This window comes from Leptosomus discolor, chromosome 22, assembly GCF_034619465.1.
Source record: "Leptosomus discolor isolate bLepDis1 chromosome 22, bLepDis1.hap2, whole genome shotgun sequence".
NCBI classification, from domain to species: domain Eukaryota; kingdom Metazoa; phylum Chordata; class Aves; order Leptosomiformes; family Leptosomidae; genus Leptosomus; species Leptosomus discolor.
Window position 1 is genome coordinate 6490202 of NC_141412.1, and position 21924 is coordinate 6512125.

At 43.8% G+C, this 21924-nt stretch overlaps 1 protein-coding gene across 3 annotated transcripts in view; it reads left to right on the forward strand.

Moving 5' to 3' along the window:
- ARHGAP32 (Rho GTPase activating protein 32) overlaps positions 1-21924 on the forward strand; it is a 171430-nt gene that overhangs the window by 18061 nt on the left and 131445 nt on the right. For 2 of the 3 annotated variants that reach the window (XM_086476848.1, XM_086476849.1), the window contains exon 1: positions 12774-12881. In XM_086476848.1, coding sequence (XP_086332974.1) covers positions 12774-12881 — 108 coding nt within the window. Of the gene's footprint in view, positions 1-12772; positions 12882-21924 lie in introns of those variants that run through there. The other variant, XM_086476847.1, reaches the window with a different exon arrangement.

Consider the following 21924-nt stretch of genomic DNA (forward strand, 5'->3'; position numbering starts at 1 on the left):
CTTTGCTGCCGATCCGGTGGAAAGCTGGTCCTTTTTATTCGTTTTTCCTCCTGGTCAGCGCCTGTAGAGATGGGCAAGCACCTCTGCTGGCACCGGGAATAGACGTCATCGGACGGATGGGGGGAGATGGGGAGCTGCCCCTTTTGGAAGCAGCAGAGCCCTCGCTTGGCTGCTTAGGCTGTTGGGGAACCCTCATCGCTGGATTGAAGTGCTGTCTTGAAGCTGTGCTGCATAAGCACTTGGGTAACACTGGTCTCTGCAGCCCAGTCCTTCTGTGTTTAGTGGTCCTAGTAAGTCTTTCTGTACAGAGCTTTCTGCTTTCTCTTTTTTGGAAAGAAGTTCAGAAGGTAATGGGGAAAAGGAGAGGAGGAGGTATTGCACACAGCCGTAGCGGTCAGAGCCACGGGTTGGGAAACAGCAGACTTCAGCGCTCTCCTGAGCCTGTGCAACTGTGTTCTCGGAGAGAGCGCCCTAGTTATCTGTTGGTAAGCTGGGCTGGGCTCTTGTTCTCTTCTCATCAGACCAAAACATTTTGTGGCAAGGACTGGATGAGTGTGTGATCCTCGAGTCTGCACAGGAGGGTGTTCTTCTCCCCGAGTCTTGATTTTTTTCCTCCAGGCCCTGATAACGTGTTTGGTATTTACGTGCCTTGGGGTAAAAGCTGTGCTACTGTGAACAGTCTCTGTGGTTAGGAGCTGTGAAACTGAAGTTATTTCCTATTTTAGGCTCAGTCTTCCTCTGAAATGCTGGACAAGTTACTTGATCTGTCAGTTACTCTGGGCTTTTAGAAACAGGATGGAGTTTCTCTCTTTGCTCACCTCTTCTCTGCTTTGATGTAGACAGTCCTTGCCTTGATGTTTTATAGTCTCCTGGCATATCCAAGTACAGCATTTAGCATGATTGTGGTCACTAGGCACTAGACATTAGTGCTTATTATCAGAAGTCCTGATAATATGGGTTACACGTGGTATTTCAGTATTGTGCTCCTCTGAGTAGCCTTTAGAGTTAATGGTTTTGTTTTATGATGTGCCATCTCTCAGTCTCTCCTCCAAAAAGAAAAATAAATTTAAATTAGACTGAAGCCTTGGCTAATTGTTCTTTCTCTATTCATCTCCGTGGCAGCAGGAAACCTAGCAGCAGGGTTTCCATTCACAGCAGACATGCGTGCCAGCTCAAATGCTTCTGTACCGAAAATGCATGGGTGGGTGTTGAAGGTAAAAATGATTGGACAGTAGTGGTTGCAGCTGTATCCTTGAGGACTGGAGGCAAGGGAGATGGATGATCTCTTTCCTGTATGTTGGGGTTGTTTATTATTCACCGAAAAACACGTTTAACAATTGCAAATTCTGGGTTTTTTTGGTTGTTGAAGACTGCCTTAACAGTAGGTCTGTTTGGGGTGCTGACATCGGTTCTGCACCAGGTAAGAATGGAAACGTACTCTGAACCACCGCAAGGCGTTTTGACCCCGTAACACCTTTATCTTCTGGTCTGCATCCAGCTCTCCGGTACTGCTTCCCCTTGTCACCTCTACATCTTACTTACCCGCCCTGCCGCTGTCTCCATTTCCTCGTCCCGTGCGTCAGAAACGTGAGTGGCAGTTGGGTGGCCCAGGCAGGTTTGTCCTGGTTAGCGCTTTTCTTTTCCAGCCTCGTGTTCGCCTCAGAATGACCCGCTCTCTGCTGTCGAGAAATGATTACAGTATGGCTTTGCACATAGTATGCCCGGGTGACCCCCACCTAGTTAAATCTGCCCCTGATGTAGTTACAGGCCTCTGTTTACTTCTATTTAGCTGGTCAAGAACAAGCCAGTGGGACTCACAACGGTGAAATGTCTTAGTAGTGATCTCTAGACGTAGAAAGGACCGAGCAGCCTCTGATTTGCTGTTGATATCATTGAAATGGAGTGATGGTAGCACAGGTAGCAGGAGCGCTGTTGTAAATATGAGGTGAGGACCACCAGTCATTTAAGACTAGTTATTTAAGTCAGAGTAGCTGAAGCTACTCTTTATTTATTTGCTTGTGCTTATCTTTTATTATTTGTTCAGCTAATCAGGTTCTGGTGTCCCAGAGTTCGTTTCCATTCTTTTCGTGTGAGTATTCACTAGCAAGTCTACTTGGGATGGTTTTTTTGCCCTGGCTACTTCCCCAGGCCGTGCCGTAGCCACGCTGTGCAAACCTGCACGGGCACAGGCAGTTTTGTGCTGCGTTGGGGAGGTAGAAAGTGCAGCTCTAGGTAAGCGACTGGCTCCGTATGAGTGTGTTGGAGAAAGGATTTCCCTGCTAAGCAGCCAGCTGACTGGACAAGTTTTAAATGTTGGTTCATGTTACGAACAGTTGTCGCTTAATACTGTGTGAGGCTAATTGTAACTGATGAGATGATGGCGCTTGATCATTCCATGTGCTGAAAGCATCATTTTTCCAGTATATGCTTCTACGAGGCAAGATTAAATTTACCATGGCTTTGCGTTGGCGCTGAACTACAAACAAACAAGAGATCAGCCCAGATTAATGTCCTTGGATCTAGGTTAGGTCATTCTTTACAATTTTGGGGTATACTTTGATCTTCGCTGCATTCGGATCAGCTGTGAACAGATGGATTTTATTACTGCTTTGTGTTAGAGGAAGCATTTGAAGGCTCCAGCGAAAGTTGGAACTGCTTTGGCTGGGCAGTGGGGAAGACGTGAGAGGAAGGGCTGGCCCAGAAAAAAGCCATAGCTCTTAACAAACGAGACAGACAAACGAAGGAGATTGCAAAGGAAGCGCAGGGAGCATTAGTGCAGGGAACAGGCTTGCTGAGATGGTACCTGCCTTGCTGTCATTTGGATGAGAAAAGCGAGTGGCAGGAGTCTGAGCTGTGTTAGGCCAGGGTTGGAGATCATTCAGACCGTGGCCAGAGGGAGGGAGAGGGACACAAAGGCAGGACATCCTGCTGCCACTGGCCCACGAGGATTTTTTGTTGATGGTGCCCAAGTTTGGATTTCGCAGCGGAGCAGGAAGGGCAGGAGCAGCCATCGTTTCCCATCTCTCTTCTATGTTGAAACTTTGGAGCTGCTTTTAGCAATTTATTAATTGTAAATGAGAGGTTAGTACCGTTTTTCCCTAGAGGCGATTTTCTTTAATACTTTTATATTTGTTCCTGAATCAAACAAAAGAAATCCAAGCCAGGGCTCAGTGATCCTGATTTTTTCAGTGATTTCCTAATTCTTTTTCTTACACTGGGCAAAAGTGGTAAGAGAAAAACCTGTTTCTAAGGAATTTTTTTATTGACTGTCACTGTGTTCTTCTGAAATAAAATGCCAAGCACCTATTAAAACAATGTCTTTTATGTGTTGCCAAACGAAAAAGCGGGATTATTCAGTAATATATGTATGCAAAAGCATGAGGATTCTGTGATTATTTTTATAAAGCTTTTTAATAACTAAGAACATGTCTCAGAGCTTGTAAAAGCTGAATATTCCAAGAACTTATTCTTTTCATAAAGTGTTTAAAGAAATTCCAGTTATGCAAAACCTGAATGCAAATAATTGCAGCCTGGTTCAACGGAGCTCTTGGGTACCTGTTCCGGTCCCTTCTAGGCTATGAAGTACATATCTCTGTACCTATTTCCTTAGCTACTTTGAGATGGGTATTACTGATTTGAGACATAAAACACAACAGGATGAGACAAGAAGCAGTAAACCAAGCTGCCAAAACTGTGGCAGAAGAGCAGAACAAAAAGAAGGTGGGTCTGCTGACCCCCAGTTGCTGTTTGTCGCTTTCAAATATAGAGAAGATTTACCGGAGGTGGTTTGGGGTTGACCTTACAGTGTACCTGCAGAGCTGTGTTTTGAGGAGAAGCAGCAATAACAGGTTTTGGTTTATAGTGTGTTGGTGTTGGCTTCTCCTATCCCAGCATCGCTCCTTGGCCCTCGATGGAAGCGAAAAGCATCTCCTTCAGCGGTTAGCTGTTGGACACCTTGAAGGCACTTGCAACCTGAGCTGTGGTAGAACTGCCCTGGCTGGCTAAGGAGAGCGGGTCACCCTGGCAGCCAGCCCAAGGATGGCTGAGTGAAAGCGTAGGCAGTGCCCTCAAGCACTGGGATATTCTCCTGCGGGCTTGGGGGGCTTTGCTTTTGCAGCTGAGGGTCAGAAGGAGTTGTGCGATGAACAGTGCGTGCAGTGTCGGGGATACTGAGAAATCAGGTGGGGAAAAAAAAAAAGATGATGACCGAGACGAGAAGGGCTGCCTGTTGGACCTGAAGGTGTCTTTTTGCGAAAATGGGAACTGTCTGACCCAGACTTGCCCATTTGCCCACACATTTTAAATTCCAGGTGAGCTGATCTTGTTCGTGCAACTCTTCTTTGGCAGCTCAGAAAATGTTTGAATATTCTTGCAAATTAATAAACAAGGTGTGTATTTTGAAGTCTGAAAACTCAGGTAAACCCTGGAGCAAAGGTAGCTTAACTGTCTGACTATATTGGAGCTTGTATGAAAGCGTGTTCAGAGAGTTGGAACAGGGCAAGAAACCAATATGTTAATTAATCTCTGCAGTACTGTTGGCCTTCTCTGCGTCCCTCTGCAGAGAGCTAACGTGTCCACTCTGGCATTTTTAAAAATTAATCAAGTGATACTGCTCATTTTAAAAAGATCTTTATTTAAAGCTTCCTATCTTTCATTTAAAAAATGTTTTTCTAATGTCTTATATTCTTAAATGAAAGCTTAATGAAGAAAAGAAGGGTTTTTTCCTTCCTCAGAGAAAGATTTCTCTTCTGACAGATGGAAGAGGAAGGAATAGAAACCCCAGACCTAACAGTAGGCATGAAATGTTTTTTTGTGACCTTGTCAGTGGCCTTCTAGAGTTGAATAACAGTAATTAGTACTGGGGATCACACGATCCTTTCGGCTCTGTCGTAGCACATTGGTGATCTCTGACTTGGCTTCCCTGGGTGCAGGTATGGTTTTACCAGACTGAATTTGGAATTCGAAAATTAGAAAAGGAGGACATTCTGATACTGTAAAGTATTTTAAAACTATCTGTGTGGCTGCGATTTACGTGATTTGTTTTCGAAAACAATCACAATCAGCAAAATTGAATTAATCTGTAATAATGGTGATCCTGTTAAGACCTCTGTTCCCATAGCTTGGTGATTCCAGCCTTCTTTATTGGGGGACGCGTACCAATTTGCCCGTGAAGGATGGCAATCCTTCAAAGGTGCCTATGTGCTCCACAGCTGCGTAGCAGCAATGAGCTTTTTTTTTCTGTTTCAACTTCTACTCACCCATACTAGTAGTTCCCAGATGCCCGCAGATCCACAGGCCACGAGTTGAAAACCACTGATCTAAACTGCTGAAACTGGGCAGTAAATACATCCTGATTAGCACAGGGAGTGCGTGGGGTAATTCAGAGAAATTTAATTAGGTTTGTGCTTACTGATATTTGAAGGATATTTCATTCAAAATGTTTTAAAAATATTCTCTTATTGTAATATACTGTTACTCCATTAATTTTTCTTGTGCAGTGGCTTCCCAAACAATTGAATTTTGGCTCCCCGGCTATGAACTTCCATCAAAAGTAGCAATTACAGCTTCCAATGTTGTAGAATCCATCACAGTAAACCATTTAGTTATGCCAGGTTTTCATTTTGTGGTCGAGGATTGAATACAATCCATTTACCATTTGTTTATTTATGAGGTATGCTTTAAGCTGACCTTGTAAGTCTTCTCTGTCTTCGTGTGGTGTGATCCTTGAGACTGACTTCAGAAATCTTGTTTTATATAGTACAGATGGACATAATGTAATCAGTAAGGTGTTGACAAAGCTGATTTAAAACATGGGAAATTAAATCCTCTTTCAGGTCAGCACTGTCAGCCTTCAATTCCCATCTCTCGTTTCATTTTTCCTGGGGCTCTCGAGCTATCTCTGCTTTCCATATTGCATGATTATTTTCTTCCTTTCCACTGTATTAGTTTTAATTTCATGGACACGGAGTTTACTTGGAAAACTGGGTTGGGGGAGGGTATGTGCGTTTTGGGTTTTTTCCATCTCTCTCGTGACACTTCCTTTTATTTCTTTTTTTCTTCTCCTTTTTTTTCGAGGGGCTTGTGTGTGTGTGGATTGAGGTCAGAAATGAAGATTCATCGGTGTTTCTCACTTGATTCCAACTTCTTGCTCAAGTGTTTATAAGCTCCGGGCCACATCTCAGTTCATGTTTCCCAGTTTTTCCACCTTTCCTCGTGCAGATGAGGGGCAACCCGTGTGATGTGATGAGGCGTCTCAATTCCACTGTCACATTTCGTATGGTGACGTCCACAGTTCTTTACGTATTTTATTCTTTGCAGCACGGTGACTCCTCATCTTGCTGGAGTTATTTTTAAACCCTTCAAGCAGAGTTTTTTGAGGTATCTCTCTGTCGATGCTCCGTTGGCTTGCCTCTCTACGCTGTGATTGAGAGTTACGGGATTGAATCCTGGAAACTCTCTGCTTGATTACGTCGGGATGCTGCATCCAGGCTGTTACGCTGTGCCTTGAAGGGGCAATATGCTCAGCATTAGTTCGAGGTTTCCGCACTGTGGCTCACCTCTAGTGAAGCCCTGAAGCCTGAAGTAAACCCAAATCTATGAAATATCTTGTTCATTTTTGTGGTGGAGCCCAGGAGCACTGCTTCTGACTCTTGGACCTGCAGCACTGCATCACAATTCTGCTTTGATTGCTGCCTGCTGCTCTCCTCTTTCTTGAGCAGTATCTGTTAGCAGTGGTGGAGAGTGCTTACTGAAGACAAACATGGTTGCTAGGAGCAAGGAAGATGAGCCAAGTGGATGTACAGTTCCCTGCACATTGCATTTGCAAGCCATGCAGCGCTTGATCTGTAGTTCCTTTTTAGTGCCCTGGTAAAGTCTGTGTTATTTTGCCCTTTTGTGCAAATTATTTGAGCAGCATAAATACCAGTTTTTATCAGATAGTGTTTGAAGCTCGTTGGGTTTCAGTATAGATTTGTGTCAGCCCAGGCCTTATTTAAATCTGGCTTTTTGGGTAGAATTTTTATCTCAGAAAACATCACTTTCTGTGGAGCTCTAAATCCTCTTGAATTGTTGGTTCTGTAGGGCAGAGCTGTGCTTTTACGTTGGCTGAGAAATCTCCAGGCACAACAACAGTGCTGTATAAATAATACATAAACTAATAAATCAGTTATCATCGGCCCTCACCTCCTAAATTGAGGTCAGAAAGAAAAGTCATTTCAGGGAGAAGCAGCAAGGAAAGCTGAAATGCCTGATGTCCCCATGGGGGAGCACAACCTAAAGATCACACTTGGCATTTAATTTAAAAAATCTATAGCCAGTTCAAAATGAGTATCTGTCAAGCAGACAATTAACTATCTGCTATGAGGAGTCTGACATTCAAACTGCTTCATGCTTCCATGGTGGCACGTGGCTTTCAAACCGTCGGGCACCTTTGCAAGTAATTTGTCAACACCCTGGTGTCATCCCAGAGGAGTTCTGTTAATCTCCGTGTCATCAGCATCGAGATGACATCAAAGTCCATGACAATTGTGTTACTCCCGCTGCTGTGGTCTACCAGCGGGACCCGGTACGTGCCAAAGAACCTAAATAAGGGGAGTGAACGTTCTTGTTGGAATCCCACGATATTTTAAAAGTTTCTGTCCTTTCTCCTCCCAACCCACCTTTTGTGATTCCTTCTCTCTTGTGCAAACAGAAGGGTGGCAACCCAAACCCATAGGGGAAGTTACTCGTCTAGTGGAAGTAGTAGTTAATATTTACAGTATTATAAACAATCAGTAACTGCAGAGTTTATGGGCATCAAGCTGAATTATTCATTTACTCGTCCTATGAAGCACCCATGCTTGTCTGTTCCAGGTGCTTTCTGCTGTTGGGATACATCCCTCAGCGTGTGCAGGTAGGGCTTAGGGCTCGATGGGGAGCACGGGACTGTAGGGGAGCCCTGTCAGGGGAACAGCACCAAAAGGCTTCAATCCCTGATAAGCAGGTACGAAAACACCATAAATGGTGCAACCAGCAAATTGGATTTGAGAACGTGGCAAAGGGCGTGAGGTGTTCTCTTGATACAACTGTATCATGTACAGATGTACAAGCTCTGGCTTGAAATTCATCAACTTGACCTGCCGGAGAACTTTATAAAGAATGGGTGTGAATGCGGGCTGTGCCTTTTGTGAAATGTCCTGTAAACATTTGTTCCAGTACATTTGATTCTCAATTTACAATGAAGAGGGGTTCATTCATCTGAGGAGAGATTGTTTAATGGCCTCTGTACAGCCAGAACTTTTATTAATATGATAGTGTCAGATTTCATTTGAAGGGCATTCGGAGCTGCCGAGCAGTTGGAAGAAGTGGCATTTTAAATAAAACTGTACTTCTGTTCTTATGGCTGGTATTAAATTTTGCAGTGAATTTTCAGCCATTTACAACTCCCATGAAATAGCCAAATATAGGCTTCATAGACCAGAGCAGCCACTTTAATTTGTTTGGCCTTTAATGTTTACGAAAAAATATGTGTCAGTGTTTTGTGCAAGTGCTAGTGGTGTATTTTCCCCTCCTGTGAAAAAGAATCCGTGGCAGAAACAAGGTAATTAGTCTTGTTACAGCTTGACATGTGTGGTGAATCAGACATACGTATGTTGTGCTATTCATTTGCTCTATAAATTAAAATAATGTCAAATGTACATAATACACATGCATATAAAAACGTCTGTGTACGATTATACCTATGTGTAAGATTCCAAGCTCGTCTTAGGGTGAGGCCAGGAAAAATGGTGGCGTCTGACTGCTCGGAGCGCTTCTTCCCCTGGCTGTGTGGCTCTATGGTTTTACGTGCCCAAAGGACATTTTCTTTGGTGATCCTCTCGGGGATTGTGACCAGCGTGGCTCCTTCCCAGCCACACTGTCACCGGTTTCCTCATTTGGGGGCTTATAAAGGGGCCCCCCACAAAGTACGGGGCTGCATCTCTGAAAAGGAATGGCTGCGTTCCTACAGAAAGCCCAGGAGACGAGTGGAGGGTGTATGAAGAAATGATGCTGAGCCGTGTTGTTGCAGATGGATGCCAGTCCTGGGAGTCTTCTCATGGCAGCTTTTCCAGGGACCCCGGGCTTCGGCTGCATTCTCCGTGACATCCTTGAGAACGCAGAGTTCCTGCGAAGGCTGTTGAAGCAGCGTAACAACAGGAGTGTCTCGAGTAGCTGCTTCTCTTCCTCTTCTTCCCCCTTTCCAGCCCTGCTCCTGCCCCTGTCTCAGTGCTGCTAATTCACAAGGTTATTTTCCTTCATCTGGATCAGAGGCAGGGAGGAAAAAGCCACTAGACTTACTATATAGACTAATACTACCTGTGGCATCTGCAGCCTTCCTTGGGCTCTTGTCTCGGATGGCGTGGAATTAAATAGTTGCTATTAAAGATTAATAAGGGTTCAGACAGTTATCAAATGTTTGTGATTGTGTGGGAGAGAAAACCTTCAGTATCGTTTCCAAATGTTTTGTGGTACTATAACGAAGTATTTAATTTCCATCAGGAGTAGAATATTCTGTTAAACAAGTCTGGCAAATGCTCAAAGAATTGACTTGTTTTAAATATGCAATTTTACACGTGGAGCTTTTCTTGTTTCCAGTAAAAGTCCAGAACACCTTGAATAGGAAAAATAATAAGACTGTTTCAGGATCTCAGTGGGAAGGGTTTGGGAAGAGTTTATCACGGAGTTTTATAGATCTAATCAGTTTAAACAAATGTGAGTAATTAGATTGGAGTCTGGTGAAAAGGGCTGGGCACTGCGACATCTGTGTTTGTCCACTGTGAGGGTAGAGACCCGGAACGTGAGCCTGACTCCCAAGGTTATTTTAATATAGAGCATATTCTTCTCTCCACTCAGTCTTACCGCCGCAGCCAACACCGGTGTTGGAAGCATCTGCCCAGGGGTAACTGAAATAATGTCTGCTGTAACCAGGCTAAGCATAGTGTTTGTGGAATACATCCAGCGTGTTTGTGTGCGTCTATTTGATAATCTTAGTTACCCAGCTCTGCCCTCTCCTGTGTTGTAGGTTTTGTGGGGTATGTTTTCTAGAAAGTGGCGCCTGCCTTTCGTTGAACCTAAATGGCCTGTCAGGGACTGTGTGTGCATGCAGGTCAGTAGCTTGGAGGAGAGCGTAGTCAAATCTTGGGAACGTTACTCACCTTGTGGCAGGAGTTGTGTCCCTGGGCAGCCGTGTGCTAGTGGCAACGTTTTAGACATTCAGAACATTGGCTTCTGGAAGGGAAAGCAGATTTCTGAGGAGAAATCCAGGAGGAATTGCCATAAGCCTGAGGAGTTGTGTAACAAATTAATTTGTAATCCAAAGCGCTGATAAAGGTGTAAATTCAGTCTCATTGTTTTCAAGCCTTTAAACTGAGAAAGCGGGCGTTTTGATAAGGGGTTTGTTCTAACCGTGGTGCGGCAGGGCGGGTCTCGATCGCGTTACCCTTCCTTTCTTTCCGTCGCCCGATGGAATTGGACTAAACACTGTCCGATGGCGTTAAGCTAGAGCTGCTGTGGGATGATTTGTTCAGAATCCTTTTGTACCACTGCAGTCTTGCCAAACCCAAACACCTAGAAATCCTGAGGAAAGCCTTCTTGAGCCTTTTTCAAGATCGTGAGGTTGAGTTTAAAAAATACGGATTTATTTTTCAGTTTTTCTCTTGTTTTTGAGTTGCACAGTCTTGGATTTTCGTTGCAACCAGCAGGTTTCAGCTTTCACTTTCAGTTAAAATAAGCGGCAAAATTCTCACGTGCTGGAGCTGGGGTTGTGAGAAACAGGCTGAATCTTCTCACTCTTGATATGCAGAGAAGGAGAAATGAAAGAGCCACCACCCTGAGCAACAAATTTTCAGGTTTACAAAAATCAAATCTCTTTGAACACAAACGTTGCAAAGGTGCGAGTCTCCCGCCTGAGCTGGCATCGCACCTCTACCTTCTAAATCGTGGTGTTTGCATGCAGATTTTTTTCAGACATAGACAGCTTTCACCGTGTAGTCACATTTTTTCTTGCCTCGTTAGGGATGGCTTACTTTCGATGGGTGATGTTTCTGGTGGGAATGGCACGTGGAACCATTGAACAGCGTTAGCCTGAGGCGTTACAACTTTGGGTTTTGAGGCCCATCTTCTCTGGGATGTGTTTTTTACCAGAGCAGAAATGTGATCACAAAGCTAGGTATGAAATTCTAGGGGATATAATCTTGTAACCCAGCCATGCTATTACTGTGAGTGGTAATTACTTCATTCTTAACCCTCCTGTAGAGTACAAAGGAGAGTTAAATGCGTTGGCCCAGCCACTTATGTCACGGTGGCAAACAGCGTGTAGGGGTTTCAGAACTTCAGATCTTGGTCTGAAGCAAAGGGGTTTTCTTAAATGCCTTTTACTGTGCTTCTGGTAGTCAAACGGTACGTAAATCAGCATAGTGGTGTTTTAGTGAAACCAGCCCTGCTTTTCTTGTTTCCAGTAAAAGTCCAGAACACCTTGAATAGGAAAAATAATAAGACTGTTTCAGGATCTCAGTGGGAAGGGTTTGGGAAGAGTTTATCACGGAGTTTTATAGATCTAATCAGTTTAAACAAATAATGTGAGTAAATAGATTGGAGTCTGGTGAAAAGGGCTGGGCACTGCGACATCTGTGTTTGTCCACTGTGAGGGTAGAGACCCGGAACGTGAGCCTGACTCCCAAGGTTGTTTTAATATAGAGCATATTCTTCTCTCCACTCAGTCTTACCGCCGCAGCCAACACCGGTGTTGGAAGCATCTGCCCAGGGGTAACTGAAATAATGTCTGCTGTAACCAGGCTAAGCATAGTGTTTGTGGAATACATCCAGCGTGTTTGTGTGCGTTGAACGCGTGTATGCGCCGTTGATTATCAGAATGGCTACCCCACGTAAATAAATGGTGATCTGTTAATGAGATAATACCCCACCTGAATTCTACCGTTTAATGAAAGCAGAATGGGTAATACCAGACTTTTCAACAGGCCTTTCGTACTTCAGGTCTGCACCGTGATCCCCACAAAGGCACGTTTATACGGCCTGCAAGTGCAATATGTAACGACCGTCTGGCTGTAACAGCAGAGCTGTCGTAAGGGGAGGCTGAGAAGCTTTTAGGAATACTTTTTACATTTGGATTCAGAGTGTCTGATCTCTGTGCAGGCTCGAAACGTACTTCATAGGGTGTCTGAAAGACGGCTCCTTATCTGAAGGAGTTTACCTTGATAAAATGAGACTGATTTGAGCGTATCCCTGCAGAGTTGGGGCAGTTGAAGCTGCTCACCCTTCAGGTAGGATCAGTAAGAACGATGAGAGCTGATGGCTCGGGCCTTGGGACTTGAAATCAGGCTAAGACGTGGAAACCCCTATCTCCGTTTTAGGCAAGACATGCTTAGTGACAACTAAGGGACCAAACGCATGTATTTCTTCTTATAAGGCTGATGTTGTTTGCCTGGGCAATAGAAGCAATCTTTTTGAAATGGACTGAAAATTACTCCCCTGCATTCTTCTGTGTTTTAAAACTTGCAAATTGTGCAGTGATTAAACAAAATTATCCATTGATTGGTTAGGAAGTGCAGATTTCTCTCCACCAGACTTACACGCTTGTCCTGCTTTTATAATGAGGAAGTAAGAGAAACTTTAAAGTCTGGAAGGTTTCTGGATTTATAAAAGCAGATGAGCCACATAACTGAGCACCATCACAAACTGCATGTAAGCTTACCTAGGAATTGTACTGAGTATTGAACCTCTCTGTCCTCCTTTGCAGAATGATGAAGTCCTCTGTACATACAGAAGAAGATGACTTTGTGCCAGAGCTTCAGAGAAGCATCCATCCCAGAGAGAGGCCAGACTGGGAGGAGACTCTCAGCGCTATGGTAAAACACCTTGTCGCGTTTTCTGTGTGCATTCTTTTCGGTTCTGAACAATCTGCTCTTAGATTCCGGTTATATTCCCTGAGTTTCAGATTTTTAAATGGATTGCATAGTACTTTCAACAAGACCAAAATACTTTCCTTCCTCTGGCAGTTTTTCAAGGAGAGAGAGAAGGAGCATGCATAACGCTTCTGCCCTATTAATACGTGCCCCAGAGCAGGTCTAGTAACCAATTAAAAGGTCCATAATGTCACAGCGATTTTCAGTCTGCATTAACCTCTTTTTCAGCAAGACTTTTGAGCACGAAGGGAGCTTCTTGTAAAAACATGCTCTTTGAAGCGTGCGGCATTGTGGAAGAATGAGATTTTAGCAAAATGCTGGCTAAGTCTACAGAAATAAAACCTCTGCCTGAAAGCTAAGCTACCATCAGAGCGAATAGAATTGCGGAAAAGCAACCGCAAAGGTGCTGTTCTCATGCTTACAGAGGGCACTACAAGTGGGCCGTGGGCCACAGACAATTGTATTACCTTGATATATTTGTTTTCTTTTTTCAATGAGTGAGCAAAGTACCTGCAGTTCCACTTTCCCAGCTCCCTCTAGCATTGAGTTTGGAAGGTCAGATGTTATTTTATTAGCAGCCCAACAGGGCAATCTGATTAGGTGGTTATGTGGCATTGCCTTACCTCACAGAAGCTTGGCCTGCCTCGTTTCAATATAGGAGTGACTGGAAGTTGTATCTTGCTTGTTATTTTCAGACTTTCTAAATTGCCTCGTTAGTGTACCAAGCTGAAGGGGAAATTGCCTTTTGCAACAGCCCTTGAACAGGGGGAAGGTCTGAATATTCCAGGGCAGCAGTGGTGCTCTTGAGGGGCGGGCAGTCCAGCAGCATGGCTAAGATTACTTGCTGTGATGTGGCACCAGTGACAATTTTTCCGTCTCGTTGGATGAAGTGGCAGTGACGGAGCTTCAGCCTGGAAACGCCGTCTGTTCTCTGCTCCTGGGCTGCCAGCGGTGCAGCAGCAGCAGGGGAGACGGCTGCTGCAGGACAGTCAGACTCATCTGATGCATGTGGCTGAGGGGTATTCATCCCGGTGGATTATTTGAAGTTTAAAGCACTATTAATATCTGGTTGGGTCGTGTGAAATAGATTTGGGATTAGCTGTTCTTTATACAACGCTCAGAGAATGTGTAGGTAGTAAACTCCCTACGAGCCAGGTATTTATTTTAATTTTAAACAGGGGAACAAAGATAAGTGCTATGTTTTACTCTTTTAAAGGCGTCATCAAATCCCATATGATGATATTTTGTTCCAAACTTTATCTTCAAGCCAAAAAAAACCAACCCAAAACATGGGGGTTTTGTCTGCTGGAATTGTCTGTGCTTGGCGCTCTGCTTGCTTGTCCACTCTTAATTTTGACTTTTTGGACTTGTCACTTCCTAAGTATGGTTTTTCTCATACTCCTTTCTCTCCAGTTTGGCCAGCAGTTCATGCTGGTGCTGCCTGTTTGAGAGCACTGTCTGTTCTAATCAGCGCTATCCAGCCGGCAGTGCGCGCTCCCAGCCTCAGCACATGGTGCTTCTCAACACCCTAGAGCCAGGAGTCTTGTGTAAATCACTGTTTGACGCCACTGCCTGTAACCTCAAGGTGTGTCTCAGGAATGTGAGACTGTAATTCGGCATCTCCACCTGTAACACAAGGTAGCTGGCGTGCCTCATTTGTTATCGTTTGTGCCGTTGTTGATTTACAATGAAGGAAAGGTTCACCCGGTCTGGCGTGATACTTTCCCTGGTCTCATCAAGGCTGGTGTGCCCGTGGACATGGTTCAGCGCTCAGCTCCCTACTGCAGTCTCTGTGTATGCATAATGTCCCTCTCACTGTGCTGTTAATTCACTTCAGAGCATGTCCCCTTGGCACAGCTCTGTGCCGGCAATACAGAAACTGAACAGTCCAGGTGGCTGTAAAAAAAAGAGATTTAGAGGGTGATAAACAAGAAAATTCACATCTCAGGTTTGCAGCACAGTGATTTGGTGTGATGAAGCGCAGGGTGACATGTAAAGCTACCGAACCTGTATTTATAGTGGCTAGGATTTGTGCTTCCAGCGTTGTTTTGACCTCGTGGTCCTCTGAATATGGTGTAGATGGATAGAAAAACCTCACTTGCTCATATTTACTGTGTTGAGTGAATCAAATTTCCACTCTCAATCTCTGCCTTATGTCCAGTCAGAAGGTAGTATTTACAAGATGTAAATATTTACAGGACAGTGTTCAACACTGTCACTTTCTACTCACTGTTTAACCAGTGATCTACTATATTCTTTTTCCTGGTCATTTTAAGCCGCAGATTTTTTTTCCTTGCTCTTTTCCTTCATTTTGCATTTTTAGCAGCCTTTGGTTTAGCCTTTTCCTGGAGCCATGCTCCTGACATGGTATGTGAAGTTCTCATCGTGGCAGAATCCCTCTAATTTTTGGTTAGGATTTGCCTGAGTTGCAGACTTCAGGTTTTGTTGCTGCGTGCTAGTTCAGCCTCTGGGATTCGGAGGCTGCAGGGGCTTGGAGAAGCTGGACGTGGCTGTGTTGTTTCCTGCTCTCCATTGGCATTCCCGTGGCAGACAGCTGGAGACCCAACTGGGTGCAAGGCTTTGTCACTTTGAATGAATTTCACGTTCTGCCAGGTGAGCAAATGCCGAGGCTAGCGACACTATGGAGAGCTTGGGAAATTCCGACAGTCGACAGACCGGTGATGCTTATCCATTTGTCTCTTGAACTTTGCCTTTGTACATGTTTTCCTACTTTGGGAAAAGGCAATTTATGCATTCACAGTTAGATGAACATATGCAAGTTGTCCCTACTCTCCCTCACCCCTTTTATCCGCAATATATTTCGAAGTGCTTATTATTAATTTATATAAGTGCTTTGTTTCCAAAGCTTTTTCTTTAACAAGAAATAAACTAAAGGTCTTTTGAAATGCAGTGGAGGTTGAATGAAGTATAAGGTAGGGCAGAAACTCTATTTTTAATATTTCTGTCATTGCCAGTTTGTTCTGGGCGTCTGAGTAGCTTTAGTCCATTGTGTGTGATACTTCTTTTATCGTCTTTTTTTATGTTTATTATTTGTACTTTTTAAGACTGCTTGTTTCTTGTTGGTGGTTTAGCAGAAAGGCGAGTGATTTTGTGTTGGAGACCTGGTTTGTTTGGGTACTGAGGGTGGTTCTTGAAACTTCGTAGTAGGAAATCCTGTGCTGTAGGTTTTGAGAACCAGGCTGAATGAGATGCAACACTAGATGAACAGACTTCATGGGAGTTAGATAATAAGACAGCTGCCTGAATAGTCCTCAAGGACTGCTATATTTTGTATTCCCTCCCCGACTCATGTTCTGTATTTTTAGAATTTGGTCATATTAGATATAACGTTTTTCTCGCTGCCTCAGCCTCTTATTCCCACTGCGCTGCTGGCCTGCTGGGTAACCTTCACACATGCTGGTTTTTTCTTTCTCTGCTCCAGTTTGGAAAATGCAGTTGATGATATTGACTTTCTTTGCAGAACACTTCTGAGTTGTAGGGATGAAAAGCCATATTTGAGCCAAGTAATATTGCAGTATATGGATTTCCTACCGTTTTCTCTGAGATAGTGATGTTATTTTAAAGGAAAGGAGTATCTTTTCTTTGTAAGGTCCGAAAGGGTGCTCTTTGTCTGTGTTAGGAGAAGTGAAGTTGTGAAAGAGAGCCTTTATACAGTATTTCTCATAGGAGGCTACAAAACAGCTGTCCTCAGCCTGTCGTTAGCTTTAGCTTAAATTGATATTTGTACTCAATATTACGTTTACCTTGTATTATTGACCGTCTGACTGACTCTCAGCACCTCTTTATGAGTTCAGTAGTTGCAGTGTTTTAAAAGCAGTGTGCCAACAGCCTCTCCCCTCAGCAGGCTGGGGTGCTTGTGCATGCACCCTATTGCCTTTTTCTTCTATTTGTCTAAGTTTTCTGGGGAAACAGGATTAAAACAGTGAGACAAATATAAAAATCTTTATTTTTTGTGCTGTCACAGAAAGATGCCACCTGAAGCTGCATTAACACTGGAGATAAGGTGAATATATTCGCTCCAGAGCTAGAAACAGGATTTCGGGGTGTGTGTGTGTATATGTGTGTTTCTGAAAAGGTTGTTTTTTCTGCAGCGTCTGCCACTTCTTTCAGCTTTGGAAGCTTTCAAAATACGAGTCCCTAACGCTGCGGTAGGTTTATTTACTGGGAGATTTTTTTCCATAGCGCCCTGAGCTCAAGCATACAGGTGATCATCCGGGCACCTGGTCGCATCCTACAGCGCACATATTATTGAGACAAAAGCCATAGTATCCCTAAGTTTTACTAGTTTATAACCAGGTTGCCTAGAAAAGGTGTGATGAGGGAAGCTCTAAGTTACTGGAGGGAAACCATTATGAATCCTTGAATTTGGCGAAAGCATGCGAACGAAACAGCAGGTAGTTGGCAGTTAGTACACATCATCCTTTTTGGCTTATGTGAGTGGAATTTTCTTAGGAAAGATACAAACCTACAAATGTTTTAGAAAAGCCCAGGGGTTAGACCCTGTCCTGTGGATTCCCTGGAATAATCTTAGTTCTTGTATCAGGTCAGATGGATTCTGAGATTGGTAGTATTTTCAGCATCTGGTACTAGATGAGGTAAGGTGCTGTGGCTTGTGAAGGTAATAAAGGCTTTTTAATGAGACCTCAATATATCACTCTGTTAAATCTGGGACATGAGTGAGGAGGAAACTATTTTTAAATGCAATTTATAAAAGTATGTAGAGATTAGTGAATTGTAAAGGTATAAAGAAAGATTTCACTCTCCTTAGTGCAGGGTTTGTTTGTAGTTCTTTGTATAGCACTTTGCCCCTTGCTGCCCCAGATCTTGACTGTGGCTTCTGCAAGAATAGATGCAAATAATAAGAGTACACAGGGGTTTTTAAAAATTATTTTTGTTTGATTGGTTGGGTATTAATTCAAAAAACTTCAGGCACGTTTCTGAGTATGTCAGTCTCAACCCAAGCTAACATGAATGCTTCCAGGAACTGTGGCAAAACCTAAAGAACAAGGGAGCGTGGTAAATCCACTCGCTTAGCCCTGTCAACTATGGTGATTTCCAAAAAGGTGGTTTGCTGAAATGATCTCATTTCAGCAACTGAGATAGATCGGTGTAATACCCTTTAATGTGTAAAATTTGACATTTTGGATTTTTTCTTCCTGTGACTTACAGCTCTTCGTGCTTTGTATGCATGTAAACCAGGAGAGTTTTACAGCTGAGTATCTCGTGAGCTCTTAAGTAACTGTGCAGGCCGTGGTGTTAGGCTGATCCTGTTTTCAGATGGGGTTATGTGCCGTAGACATCTTTGGGAGAAAGAGTGCTTTTGAACTCCACATGCCTGCCTGCAGGTTCTTTGTAAAAGTCTGAGGTTTTAAGCTGTCAAGCGCCGGGGAAAGCTTTAGTAGATAGGAAGCTGAAATTCTGTTTTTACTGTTGTTTTTTGAACAACCCGGCCAATTCAGTGGAAATGGACTTTAGATATTTCTTCACCTAGATGCTCCAGCAGTTGGCTTTGTGTTTCTTAAATGCTGCGGGAAATGTTACCCCAAAGTTTGGAGGTTAGTTGTATGCTGATGAAGGCTCTCGGGCTTTTGGCTTGCCTGCGTTAGTAAGCCTTCTCTTCACCTTGCAGAACCTGTAGTCTGTCTTCTCTCTCCAGCCCTCAGCAGCATTTTTATGTGTATTGCTGCAGCTTCGACTGCCTAACAGATAGGTCACGTTTGTAACAGAGATAACGGTGGGATAGAAGTGGGATTTCGGATAGTGCAGACAGTACAGACATCGATACGAGACAAATGTTCCATACAGCACACCGAGCAGTCATCGGGCTGTAATAATATTTTGGTCAAAACAGTTCCGGTCTGGCATTGCACCAGTAACCTATATTTCATTTTCGATTCACGTACCTTGTTTTCCTTGTTGTTGCTGCGTGAACCAAGTATTTTTTCCCCTCGTTAAGCTTTTGGCAAGGTATTACATTGTTGTGTATGGTTCTTTCTCTCCCTCTCCCTCTTGGTTAGAGAGTCATTTTTCTACCTCCCAGCATGAAGCTTGTCCCTGAGAATCTTTGAAAATGGGGACAATCACTTAATTGGCACATTGGCTTCTATTTGGGTTTGCCAATTAAATGAGTTCAATTAAACCAGAATGGATACCGTGTTTTTGGCAGTAAGTATTAATTTACAGTAATAATTTAATTTTCATTGGCGATGCTATAGAAGCAATTGTTTCTAGTTACATTTACTGTCTTTACAGTGTGTGCAGGCTTGCAGTACAGTGCTGGTCCAGGAGGAAAAAAATGAAAATTTTCTGAATTTAAAATCTGTCCATGTGCAACATTTAGTAAAGAAGGAACGGTTTAGAACTTGCCTGGATCAGTGATGTTTGTTGTTCGCTGTGATAACCCCTTCTAACGCACCCTGCCTTTGCACACCTCTGATTCAAAGTGAATCCGATGCACATCAGTAAATTCAGCGTCGCGCTAAGTGAAGCGCTTGGGTTGTGTATTTACACGCCGCCACTAGTGTTTCTTCTGTTATGGTCATAGGGGATAAGGGCAATTAAAAAGACAAAGATGGCACTGGAGCGTAATCGCTAATTTTTTGAATGCTCCCAGTAGCCCTCTGCCGAACTACGTAAGCGTAGGTGGGCGTGAGCAGGCAGTAATGTACATGAGGCACTTAATGGGTTTACGGAGGCTTTAGGGAGCCTGGGTGCCTCTGTTCGTTATCCTGCGAGTAAACCACGGGGCTCCCTGGTGTGTGTGGCCTCAGCAGCAGCTGTGTGGCCGTGACTCAGTCTGTGAACGACCGGTCTGAATTTCTTGGGTTTGAAGTTACAGAGTTTTAGGTTCGTTTTCAGGCAGTTCCATATCCCAATTTCTTCTATAATTATCACCCGTTGCCTGTTGGTGACTGACAGCGCGGCGATGCTGTTCTGGTGGTTGGTGCTGGTGATGCTGTTGTAATGAGTCAAGTTTGTTTGCTGTTGTGGATTCTGAGAGGCAGGACGAGCTGTGCTCTGAAGACAGGCTTGCATTGTTATGACCCTCCGCCTCTTTTCTCCTCCTTCCCTATTCCAAAGGCGATCTCTTTTTACACATGTTTTGTTGTCCTAATATAAGAAATGCCACTTTTGTTTGAAATGGACTGATTTGGGAGATAAAACTTAGCATTTATTTACCTGTCAATCACTTTTCCCTAGTCTCAGCTGCTTAAAAATAAGATGGAACATCCAGGAAAGGACAGGAGTCTCTTATTTAAAAGTGGTTGGTTTTGTTTGTTTGTTTGTTTGGTTTTTTTCAAAATTGCTTCTTAGTTACCATAATGCAAAAAAAAAAGATGTAACGGTTTCTGAAGGGCTGTCAATAGTTTGCTCATCTATCCCCTTCCCTTCCCACCACCAAGTTAATCCAAAGAGACAAGCAAAACATGTCAGAGTGTATATCACCTTGCTGAAGGTTGTAGGCATTATTTTTTTTGGCCATAGTTCAGCCTCCTTCATTGTAAGGTGATGAATTATTCACTGAAAATATTGGTAATCTTTACACTGATTTTTGAATTTAAATTATTCCGTGCAGCTCTGCCTTGCTACATGTATGTTGGTCACGGCTGTGTCGGTGTAGGTCTGCGCGATGTTGGTTGGTATTTGATCAAACACCGTGGTTGCTAGGGCACAGCTGATTCTGACTGCGAAACGCAATGGTTTTGCACTGGGAGTCTTAACACTTCATCTTTGCTTTAGGGTTTTTCCATGAAAATTTGTGCTGGATGCTGCAGTAGCTTGCTACGAGGGCTTTTACCATTCAATAAGGCTTCAAGTTGTTTCTCACCCTAGAAGGCAGTATGTCTCAGTTAATTTTCCTCAGCTAGCGTAGGATCCATAGGGTTGTGGCTCTGACCTGATTATGTGAGGATGTGTGACCTCCTGTGAGGAGACATCGAGTTGGTTTGCACGGTTTCAAACTGAAAATCACTGCCGTTCTCAGTACCATCGGCAAGTTTATCGACTCCACCTTGTCCGTGTGGGACTGGATGTGGTCTTCTGTGGCTTCAAAGCACACCAGGCTTCTCTGTGGCAGAAATCTACTTTAAGAAGTTTCTCTCTTTGACTGTTCCTTCCCACTTCCCATGCGGCAGAGGACTGATTCAGGACAGTTAGGGTGAGAGAGCTTCTGGGATGAAGAGCTGGGAAGTGAATCACTGAGCTAATCTCATTTAAAAATGATCCCCCAAAAGAAGTTCAGCTTTCCTCTTTCTTTTTTTAATCTGTGTTGTTTCAGGGACTGGTGCTGTAGGCACCAAAACAGTTGCAGCTGCAATGAGAGGAAGTAGGAGAGAGTAGCCTGGGGCTGAAGGATTGGGGTGGGAGTTCAAAAAATTGGCTTTACCTCTTCAAGCCTGGCTATCATGAAACTATGCCCTCAGGCTAACAGTGCTCCTGATGTGCCTTCTGTTTCAGGGAGTGTAAAAGAAGTTTTAGGGTTTGCCTGTTCTTGATTTGCTCTGTGGCTTGTACTGCGAGCAAATATTTTCAGCTTGAAACCATCTGAAGTTGCTCTTCCGTATGGTTGCAGAAACCAAGGTTTTAACAGTTGTTCCCTGCTCTGTGGCACAACGTTTTTCCCTGTGTTTGTGTGTGGCTGCCTGAAAGCACTGGGTTTCTTAGCCTGAGTAGATAGTCCGGTGTGTTACAGCTGCACACTGTAGGAACGTCGTCTTAATTTGCTTTGATTTTTTTTCTCTGTGCATGTGGTTTTGTTTTTATGTCTCAGTCTGTTTTTTTTTTTTTCCTGAAATATTGACCTTTGGGGGAGGGAAATCGCTTGGGTTTAGCTAATAATTGTAAGAAGACATCCTTGGAGGATGAAGTTTCTCACCATCAGTTCCTGCAGAGTTCACGTTCCTGGTGATGTAAGGAAGAGGTCGTCATTCACCTTCCCAGTTCTGCACGGAAAGACCTTGGTGCG